Here is a 12,047-nt window from a genome sequence, read left to right on the forward strand (position 1 = left end):
GGTGTCCTATCTAAGGCAATGACTGATGAGACTCCTGCATATTTAACATGCCAGTCTGACAGGAACAAAATAGATTGTTCTGAAAAAAGTTGAAATGGTCAGATTTAAATCAGATGTTTATGAAAAATACACCAATTGCACACTGGGTTGCATCAATTGGTGTAACCAGTATTTTTTCATAAAAATCTTAAACACTGCCTGACCATGTTCCTTCTACAGTCAGAATGGACTCAGAAAATCAAGTACGACAGTCAACAAGGTTCAGTGAACTTGGTTTTTCATGTTATTTCAGTTTAGAAAAAGGAACATCTGACAACATGAAATGGTGCAACAATCATGGTCATTTCATTTTAAAATTTAACTTGTGTTTTTCTATCATAGAAAAAAAAACCTGATAACAACAACTCTAAATAACTATAAATAAATAAAAACTCATAACTTTGATAAAAATTCAATCTGACAATAAGAAGCTTGATTAATGTATCCTATATGGAGAGAGAGATACAATTTGGACATTTCATTTTAAAATCAAATTTGACACTTGTGTAAGCACATGGTTTTGGTCTCAATATCTGAAATGTAATTCTTAAAGTAAATTCATTTTTAATGAATTCTTGTGAATTATCAGTGTTATTCTAGGGTCAAGTGTAATTATTTGGTTCAAGTTTTTATGGTTACACCACTTACACATTTTTGCCATAATCCTCTAATATATTCTCTCTAAATGGATTAAAAGCAGAAAGTTTATACTGGGTCCACAAGAAAAGAATATGTGCAAGTTATTCATGAGTTTATTTTCACATTTTAACCCTTTTTAAATTTGACTAAACCACATGGCTCACGTCATTGACCCAAATGTGACTAAAGTTCCTGTGGTTTTTGTGGCTAAAGATGACATCCGCCAATGTAAACAACCTTGGGCGGACACCTTGTCAAGTCATGTCATTACAGTTTGTACCGTTATTTGACATGTTGATGTCTGTCTCCATTACAATGTTGTGATGTCAGTTCTATTTCTGCTACATTTATTTGTTTTATTGGGTATTATACTGTAGGGTAATATACTGCATATAGCTGTACTTTCTATTTCCCCTCTTAGTTTAATTTAAAAAGACTTCCCTTATATAAAACACCACTGTATGTTCCTCTGGAAGCCTCCTGTCCTCATGTCTTGATGTGTTTTGGGAATTGAAACAGCTTCTTTGGGTCATGGTCTGCAGGGCAGAGCAGTGAGGATATGAGGAATGGGAAGCATCTAGTGTCTTCCCCATTCAGATTTACTTTACTGTTTTCTGTCACCTAAGTGTGTGAGGGAATGCTGTGACCCTAAATCACACATCCAGATAATAAATCCTAATGACTGGTGATCAGTCATCAATCAACCTAACTAGAATACTATACTTAATGTTCCTGAATTATCACATTATATAGTCTATTCCAGAAATCATTTTAAGACAACATCTATACTCATAACCTCTACAATATTCTATATCTGTTTCTAGAAAGTTATTAGACTAAAGCAACTGTCACATGAGGACTTTTACACTTCTGTATTTATTCTTTTAAAAACATCAATAAATGCAAAATACTTTATCATCATCATCTCTGAAAGTTAGACTTCCTCAAAATTGAAAAACTTGAGAAGTTGACACCAGAATACAGTGTCGCCTTCGACAGTACATGTACAGTAGCCCGTGCTGCACAACTAACTCTCTAGGAAATAGTTGTTTTTGAACAATGGAGGAAATCTATGTCAATGTCGAAAAAAATAAATCTGTTGCCTCAAGACCTTCAACAAATCAGACAGGTAAGAATGTTCAGTCAGACAGAGATGCTGACAGATTGAGTTGTGAGTAGTATGTTTTAATCTGTTATTAATCCTGTTCACTGGTCTTTGTTCAGGTCCGAGGAGTTCAGAGAGGAGATTTCATGGAACTGTTGTTCTCTGTCTGGGGCTGCTGAGTGTTTTCCTGCTGGCTGGACTCATCGGCCTCGGTGTCCACTGTGAGTCTGATTTTCATAAGTTAACATCAGAGTGAACCTGTTATTTTCAGGAGCATTATTCTACTTTGAAAGATAAACATATTTTACCAAACATTTATTAGACACCCTGGCTTGTGTTGGTACTCTATCTGGACTTTTTTCCCAACCTTTTCCCTGTCTTGTTGTTTTCCTTAAATCACATTTGAATCAGTTTTGAAAAGTAGCACACAAAAAATAAAGTTTTGTTCAATATTAACATATTTGCTGATAAAGATTAGGGGTATTATTCTAAAGACACTACAACAGTAATTGTCTTTCTAATGATGTCAGTTGCATACTTTTGATTGAAGGTATTTCATAGATTGCATAATCATACAGTTTGACTTGACTGATTAACATTGTTTATAATGGAAGAAAACATAGACATGTTTTAGGAGTACATCACGGAGAGTCTGCCTTTGCTTTTACCAACTATGAGTCTTATGTTATAACGTAATAAGTTATCAGGCTGGCTGTCAATCAGCTCCTTCTATCCTTTGATTTGTCACATACTAATTATTCTGACCATCTGGCAACTGCATGAATCGCGAAAATATGGGTTTAGAAGGACACTTTTGGAGGGGTGTAGATTTTGCTTCTGTATTTGGAAATGGGCGCATAAAAAGTACTGATATGGTGAATTAAAAATCCATTCATAACTTTTGGTATATTTGTTTATATTATTATAATAATGTATGATTATCACAAAATCCTACCCCACACCTAGACTTGCCTCACTGCACACTGTTTGGGAACCACTGTTCTAAATCTTTTGGCTCAGACTCTGTGAGTGATGACTGAACCAGGAAGAAACATGAAACACTGCAACATTTTCACTCATCAGCTTGTTTTATTTCACCTAGCAACAAGTACCAGTTATAGCTTTAAGGAACCTCCCTTCTGCATTTGTAAGGCTTTCACTTCCATATAAGATTGTGATCCACAGAATGATAATGCAGCTTCTTTTCTGTACTTATACACTACAAACCACATTCACACAATGATACACACTCATGCACACTGACCCCTGTGCGCACACAAAAAATAAAGTTTTGTTCAATATTAACATATATTATTAATATTTGCTGAGAAAAGAAAAGTGGTATTATTATAAAGACACTACAACTGTAACAGGATCTACATTGTCTTTTTAATTATGTCAGTTGCACAAATTTAATTGAGTTTAACTTCAGCCTTTGAATGGAAGTATTTCATACAGTATACTGCATAATCATACAGTTAGACTTGACTGATGAACATCTTTTATAATGGAGGAAGAAAAGAAATAAATATTTCATATCATTGATTGCTTCATGTAGTTTGTGTTTAAGAAACATGTTTCTTGATATATTTCAGACAGTAAAGAGATCCGTGGTTTAACTGAAGAGAGAGACCTGCTGAATGCCAACCTCAATGAAACTACTGAGGAGCTACACTGGCTGCAGTGTTTGTCTAAGCAGAGTAAGTCATTGTCTGTGTGTTTACTGAACAGCTGTTTCTTAACATGCAGGTCAGGACTCACCACTGTGTCATGTATCAAACCTATGAATCAGAAGTTATGCTCAAATGACTTATATCCTACGATCTGTAAACTATATTTACTGTCAGTTTGCTTTGTCCCAGTAACTTTATTTCAACCTTTCAATTTATTCAGACTTAAATACATATATATACTGTATTTATGGGGCACTTTTTACCCTCAATAAATCTTTTTAACATCTACTTTATAGTTTAAGATAATTATATGTCCTATAAACAGGAAGTGACTGTAGCATCATGAAACAGTTTTATGAGCCAAAAGCTGAAATAAACTTAACCGCCAATCCTTTGTCAATGTAGGTCTGACTTTGTTTTATACCTGAAAAATGTGTCTGTTTTAGAATGAGTATTAGTCATGCAGTTTACAGTGAGAGTGAAATATCTGAGTAAGCTAACCAACATCATTTGGTCATTTTGTCTATAATTATTGGCATGAAATGTAACAATATGAGGTGTAATGTATTTGTGTTTAGTTTGTTTAGGTGAAATTTAAAGTGTTAGGTCAGATGTGTCGAACTTGTGTGAAATTACATCAAAGCATCACGCTGGCTGTCAATCAGCGTCTTTGATGTGCCACATCCTAATAATTCTGACCATCTGGCAACTGCACAAATGGCGAAAAACTGAGGTTTAAAAAGACAACACATTTTTTAGCAGGGAATAGATTTTGCCTTTGTATTAAAAAAATGTTCATACAAAGTACAGATATGGTTAGGATTAAAAATTTATTTATAACTTTTGGTATATTTGTTTATATTATTATAATAATGTATGATTATCACAAAATCCTGCCCCACACCTAGACTTGCCTCACTGCACTCTGTTTGGGAACCACTGTTCTAAATCTTTTGGCTCAGACTCTGTGAGTGATGACTGAACCAGGAAGAAACATGAAACACTGCAACATTTTCACTCATCAGCTTGTTTTATTTCACCTAGCAACAAGTACCAGTTATAGCTATAAGGAACCTCCCTTCTGCATTTGTAAGGCTTTCACTTCCATATAAGATTGTGATCCACAGAATGATAATGCAGCTTCTTTTCTGTACTTATACACTACAAACCACATTCACACAATGATACACACTCATGTACACTGACCCCTGTGCGCACACAAAAAATAAAGTTTTGTTCAATATTAACATATATTATTAATATTTGCTGAGAAAAGAAAAGTGGTATTATTAAAAAGACACTACAACTGTTACAGGATCTACGTTGTCTTTTTAATGATGTCAGTTGCACAAATATAATTGAGTTTAACTTCAGCCTTTGAATGGAAGTATTTCATACTGTCACGTCCAGAAACAACAGGACCCCAGAGCAGACCAGAGACAAGAGACACGAACTGTAGGTAACACAAAAAAGGGTTTTAATAATAGGCAGAGTGGGGGTAGTGAGGGAGCAGTGGCTAGGTCTGAGGTAGGGTTCCAGGGAAGGTTGGTGAGGGAATGTCCAGGAGAGGAAGGCAGTGCACGAGGAGAGGGATCCAGGGGACAGAGGCAGGGTACCAGCAGGTCGGCCGGAGGGTTCAGGGGACAGGAGGAGACCGGCTTGAGCAGGGAGACATGGAAAGTAGGGTGGATCTTGAGAGAGCCCGGCAACCTGAGACGCACAGCAGAGGGGTTGATAACTCTTTCCACCGGGAAAGGACCAATGAAACGTGGAGCCAGCTTCCAGGACTCCACCTGCAAGGGCAGGTCCTTGGTGGACAGCCACACCCTCTGACCCGGTTCGTAGACCGGAGCTGGGACCCGACGACGATCAGCCAACCGTTGGTTCCTGGCAGCGGACCTCAGCAATGCGGCCCGGGCCTCCCTCCACACTCCGCGCACCCGTCGCAGATGGCCCTGCACCGAGGGCACGGCAACCTCCTCCTCCTGGAAAGGAAACAGGGGCGGCTGGAACCCCAGCATCACTATAAAGGGAGACATACCAGTTGCCGAACAGGAGAGGGAGTTGTGGGCATATTCAACCCAGGGCAGCTGAAGACTCCAGGAGGCAGGATGACGGGCACACACGCAACGCAAAGCAGCCTCCAGGTCTTGGTTCGCCCGCTCCGTCTGGCCGTTGGACTGAGGATGGTACCCGGAAGAGAGGCTAGCAGACGCCCCCAGTGCCCTACAAAACGCCCTCCACACGTGGGAAGAGAACTGGGGACCCCGATCGGAAACAATGTCCACCGGAATACCATGGAGGCAGAAGACGTGCAGGACAAGCAGGTCAGCGGTCTCCAGTGCTGAAGGGAGTTTGGGCAGGGGAACAAAATGCACAGCCTTGGAGAACCGGTCTACTATGGTCAGAATAACCGTGTTACCTTCGGAAGGGGGGAGGCCTGTAACAAAATCCACTGCGATGTGGGACCACGGTCGTCGGGGAACGGGTAGCGGGTTTAGCAACCCAGCAGGTGGTTGGTGTGAAGCCTTACTGCGGGCACAGACGGCTCAGGCAGCCACAAACTGGCGTGTGTCACGAGAGATGGAGGGCCAACAGAAAAATGCTGGCGGGAGGTTGATGTGAGCTGGGTGAGAGGGGTTACTACCTTGCTGAAGTCCCGAATGAAGCGTCTATAGAAGTTTGCGATCCCAGGAACCGCTGGAGCTGCTTGCGGTTTTCTGGGACCAGCCACTCCACCACTGCCTGGACCTTGGCAGGATCAGAGCGGATCTGTCCCCTCTCAATAATGAAACCCAAAAAAGACACAGATTGGATGTGGAAGTCACACTTCTCAGCCTTCACGAAAAGGCTGTTCTCAAGGACCCTCTGGAGAACTAACCTGACGTGGCTTCGGTGCTCCTCCAGGTCCCGGGAGAAAACCAGGATATCATCCAGGTACACAAAGATGAACCTGTCGAGCATGTCCCGCAGCACGTCGTTGACCAGCGCCTGAAACACAGCTGGAGCGTTAGTCAAACCAAAAAGCATCACTGAGTATTCAAAATGCCCCAACGGAGTGTTGAATGCCGTCTTCCATTCGTCCCCCTCCCGGATGCGAACCAGGTGGTAGGCATTCCGGAGGTCAAGCTTAGTGAACACCGTAGCCTGGTGCAGGGAGTGAAACGCTGAGTCAAGCAATGGCAGGGGGTATTTGTTCTTTACCGTTATGGTGTTTAATCCTCTGTAGTCAATACAGGGCCTCAAGGTCTTGTCCTTTTTATTGACAAAAAAAAAAACCTGCACCCACCGGAGAGGACGAGGGCCCGATGAGTCCGGCAGCCAGCGACTCCTGGATGTATCTCTCCATGGCCTCTCTCTCCGGCCGGGAAAGGTTGTAGAGACGGCTAGACGGAAGAGGTGCCCCAGGCAGGAGGTCTATGGCGCAGTCATATGGACGGTGAGGTGGTTGGGAAATGGCCCGCTGTTTACTGAATACCTCAGCTAGGTCGTGGTAATCCTCTGGGACCCCAGAGAGATCGGGAGGAGCAAGAGGAGAGACCGCAGGAACCCCTTGGGGAGAGAGAGCAGACAGAAGACAATAGGAATGGCAGGATACACTCCAGCTAGTAACAGTACCTTTGACCCAGTCGATGTGAGGGTTGTGGAGCTTGAGCCATGGGAGTCCAAGAACGAGAGGAGTGTGAGGGGAATAGATGACCAGTAGTTGAATTAGCTCCCGATGGTTACCAGAAGTGACAAGGGAGATAGGGACTGTTTGGTGAGTTACGAGAGCTAACTGCCTGCCATCCAATGCGTTAACTCTCCGGGGTTCAGGTAGCGGGAGGACAGATGGCGTTCTGGTCCACCAGATGAGATGCAATGAAGCTTTCGTCGGCACCGGAGTCTACCAAAGGTTTCACCGGAATAGAAACCTGGTTCCATAAGAGGACTGAGGGGGATGGAGAGCTGGAGGAACAAGCGGTCAGAGCAGGCGCAGGAATGAGAGGGAGGGATCTGCTGCCTCGCTTGCGGCGCCTCTCCCGCATGCGATTATCCAAGCGGGTGGCAAGGGAGAAGAGTTCAGCGAGGGATGTCGTCTCATCCCGGACCGCCAATTCATCCTTAAGGGATTCGTTAAGGGACCGCAGGAACACCCCCTGCAGGGCCGGCTGATCCCACCTGCTCTCAGTAGCAGGCGTTCTGAGAGACAATAATAAAAATAATATTAAAGGAATGTGGAGCATACTGAACAATATTATAAAAAATGAATCTAAACAAATTCATTTCACAGAGTATTTTATTGCGAAGGATCAAGAAGAATATAATATGGATATTGTGGCAAATAGCTTTAATAAATTCTTTGTAAATGTTGGACCTGATCTGGCAGAAAAAATCCCTGATAATGGGACAGCTGAATTAGATCTAGATAAATTAATACATAAAAATCTTTACTCCATGTTCCTCCAAGCAGTAGATGAAAGGGAAATTACTAATATTGTCATGAACTGCAAGAACAAAGAGTCTGTGGATTGCAATGATATAGATATGAGTATAATAAAAAAGGTAATTGAGGGGATTTCTAAACCATTAACATACATCTGTAACTTATCATTCCAAACAGGCACATTCCCTAATAAAATGAAAACGGCAAAAGTCATACCACTATACAAAACTGGCAGCAAACACCACTTCACAAACTACAGACCCGTTTCTTTACTTCCACAGTTCTCTAAAATTCTTGAAAAACTTTTCAACAATCGGCTGGAAAAATTCATAGAAAAAAACCAACTCCTCACTGACAGCCAATATGGATTCCGGGCAAACAGATCAACATCACTGGCATTAATAGACTTAATTGAAGATATCACAAACTCTATAGACCATAAAAAATATGCAGTTGGGTTATTCATTGATCTTAAGAAAGCATTTGACACAGTAAATCATGACATATTAATAAAAAAACTGGAACGTTATGGTATCAGGGGGGTAGTTCTTAATTGGGTCGAGAGTTACTTAAGTAACAGGCAACAGTTTGTGAAGTTGGGTGACAGTTGCTCCGAATGTCTGGACATTTCTTGTGGCGTCCCCCAGGGGTCAGTGCTGGGCCCCAAATTTTTCATTATGTATATCAATGATATAAGCAATATATCTAAGATATTGAAGCTTATTTTGTTGCAGATGACACAAATATCTTCTGTACTGGTGATGACTCTCAGCTGTTATTGGACGAGATGTCTTCTGAATTATGCAAACTAAAGATGTGGTTTGACATAAACAAGTTATCACTGAACTTGAACAAAACTAAAATAATGATATTTGGCAATTGCAGAATGAATTCACAAGCTAAGATACAGATTGATGGGGTTCTTATTGAAAGAGTTGCCGTAAATACATTTCTTGGGGTTATAATAGACGAAACACTCAGCTGGAAACCACATATAAAACATATACATTCTAAAGTTTCAAGAAGCATTGCAGTATTAAATAAAGCAAAGCAGTTCCTAGATAATAAATCACTCCGCATTCTCTACGGTTCATTAGTCTCTCCTTATTTAAGTTACTGTGCAGAGGTTTGGGGTAATAACTTCAAAAGTACTTTACATCCATTATTTATTCTACAGAAGAGAGCAATTCGAATAATTCACAACGCTGGTTTTCAGGATCATACAAACACACTATACTTACCCTGGATTTCCACCGGGTCCGTCAGCGGCACCTTACAGCTGCGCCACAGTTTAGCTCCGTCCTCTGCCCAGCGTCAACTCACACCGGGAGCGTTACAGCGGTGCCTTGCGAGCCAGCAGTATTCCCGCGAGATCACGCGATAATCGCGACACCGCGAGATCCCGCGAACTGGGTGTATAAAGTCAACAACAAGAAACAACTGGTTTCTTTGCTTCTCGGACGTGAAACGAGACCCTTTGATCGATTGACTGCTGACCTGGGGCCACCGGTTATGACGTATTGTGGATGTGAGGTTGTGATCTGCGCATTGTGTTTTATTTTGAAAGGGGACGGAAGTTTTATTATGCCGATTCTGTGTCTGACTTCCTGTCTGGTGCAATCTGCTCTGTTGAGCTTGTCGCGCGTTCGAAACGTGTCCGTGAAAAATAGAAATGCTGCGGATTGATAGCGCTGCGGCGCGGAGAGCCGCTGCTGGGACGTTGCTGAGATAAGAGTAAATATAGATGTATATATTGATATTACATATAATATATATTAGTAAGATATTGTATGATGTTATGAATTAGTAATTAAATTAGGAGCTAGCAAGCATTGATTTAGGAAGTAGGGATGGGATTCAATAAGTTTTGACTTCTTCCCACTCCCTTTCGGATGTGGTTGAAAGTGCATCGCATCATGTTTTCTGTTTTCTGTTAGGTTCAAGTTCACAGTTTTCAGTGAGACCATTGTGCTTTCTTTTTTTTATATGTTGTTTTTGTTTTTGTTTAGTTTTTTCTTATTTTACACATTCAAAATAATCTAATCTAAAATCATTTATCAAACAAAAACTGATGCCATCAAAATAATTTGAAAGGTGTGATAATTACAACATTTTATGCAGAACTGCTGAAAAAATTAAAGGCAAACATGACTAAAATAATATTAAAGATTCAGAAATGCTCCTTAGTTGGTAGAATATCAACAAGTCAACCCATGGTCACATATTATGTAATTCAAAGTAGGAGTCATCCTCTAAAATATGGTAAACCAATTCTGTGTTTAATAAGCATGTTTTAACTTCCATACTGTGGAATTAGACAGAATTGTTTCATGTCTGATTTCTAATGTTGTGTGTTACAGATCAAACTTGTCCTGCAGGATGGAAGATGTTCGGCTGTTCCTGTTATCTCCTCTCCAGTGAGCGTCGTTCTTGGTCAACAGGCAGACAGGACTGCAGAGAGAGAGGAGCACATCTGGTTGTTATAAACAGCCCTAAAGAACAGGTACACAGTGTTTGTTAGTATGTTTGCAATCTTCCTGTTACTTGAAAAATACATTTTAATTAATTAATTCTTTCATGTATTTATGTTCATGGATAACTGTTGTCACCATTACAAAAACCATTAGAAAAAAAATATGATGATTATTAGTATAATTGTTGTTGTTATTGAAATAATAAAACAGTTAAATTGATTCTTATCAAATATGTTCAGAGTAATCATATGTAAACTGCTTATATAGTGTTGTTCAAACAACAATATAAATAGTATGCCTTCTTTTGTGAAAATAGAAGTTCTCCTCTACCATCACCAAGGTAGAAACAGAGATATGGATTGGTTTGACTGACAGAGAGACAGAGGGAACCTGGAAATGGATTGAGGGAAGACCGCTGACTTTAAGGTTTGGTTTCAGTTTTGTTGTTTATTGACAACGATGTCATGACCTGGCTCTAAAGCCATGACAAAAATAGTGACAAAAATAGTGCACAAAGAAGCTTTTCTGGCAGGAACTAAATAGATTGTTCTGAAAAAAGTTGAAATGGTTTTAGTCTATGAGGAAAGCCCCAAAGTTGACTGAATCTTTTAACTTTAATTGAAATCTGACTCAGTGATGTTTGTGAAGAAATATTGTTTTCAAGGTAGAGAATAAGACATGAAGAAGAGCTATAATGACTAGAATGAGGCACATTCAGTTTTCTTATGTTTCAGTGATGGACTGTGTTCATGTCAGAGATTAACAGTGTCATGGTTCTCTTGTTCACTAACCTGTAGCTACTGGGAGACAGATGAGCCTAATAATGGAGGTGAAGATTCACAGGGGGGTGAAGAGGACTGTGCACATATCAGGACTGGCAAGAAAACTGTAGAAAACTGGAATGATGTGCCGTGTGGTACTTCTCTGCATTGGATCTGTGAGAAAAATGTTGATGTGTAATATTTAAAAATACTTTTACAAAGTAAGCAATGATTCTGTTCTGCCTTTTTAAAGCAATTTCTATATTTAAATGAGAAGCCCACAGACACCACCAAAATCATAACAGTACAAAATGCAACAAATTTATAAACCTTTACTTGATTAATATCTTAGCTAAAGATTTCATGATAGTTGAAAGCTGCAAAAATCACATTTGATACCTCTTCACGTGGCATCTGTCATATCAAACAAAGTAATACAGATTTTGCTTAATTTTGTCATACTATATCATCAAGTGACATATTCCTGTGCGTATAGCAGCTTGCAGATCTCTTTAGCAGAGGCCATCAATGTTTTTTAATTTTACCTGATAATTCGTTCAGGAAACATTTGATGTTGAGAGAAAGTTATCAAATGATTTTAAGATAAAAATGCAAACCAATACTATTCAACAGATGAGTTAATATAAAGTCAGGCAATTTCAGCATATAAGCATTGCACTGGAGTCAGATGTTTGTCATTTGTAATGATGGTAGTTGATACTGGTTGTGGCTTTTTATGTAATCATGATAACAATTAAAATATATCTAAACAATCAACGTTTTATCATGTTTCTTCTATCATCATTAATACAGAAAAACCCAGTTGTACTGGGATGTGAGAGGTCAGCTACAAACGGGGATTACATTCATTCAAAAGTTAACCTGGTGAAAGATGATTTGTCTTTTCACCACACTCTCATGTTGTATTCA

The 12,047-nt window shown here is 39.9% G+C and overlaps 1 protein-coding gene across 1 annotated transcript; it reads left to right on the forward strand.

The window, feature by feature from the left end:
• Window positions 1-1,675: 1,675 nt before the first annotated feature.
• On the forward strand, window positions 1,676-11,841 carry LOC133993254 (C-type lectin domain family 4 member E-like). The gene is made up of 5 exons (XM_062432150.1): window positions 1,676-1,807; window positions 1,903-2,004; window positions 10,243-10,385; window positions 10,673-10,782; window positions 11,154-11,841. The coding sequence occupies exons 1-5, from the start codon at window positions 1,738-1,740 to the stop codon at window positions 11,314-11,316; spliced, it is 588 nt and encodes a 195-aa protein (XP_062288134.1). The 5' UTR covers window positions 1,676-1,737; the 3' UTR covers window positions 11,317-11,841.
• Window positions 11,842-12,047: the final 206 nt, after the last annotated feature.

Source organism: Scomber scombrus, chromosome 13, assembly GCF_963691925.1.
Source record: "Scomber scombrus chromosome 13, fScoSco1.1, whole genome shotgun sequence".
NCBI classification, from domain to species: Eukaryota; Metazoa; Chordata; class Actinopteri; order Scombriformes; family Scombridae; genus Scomber; species Scomber scombrus.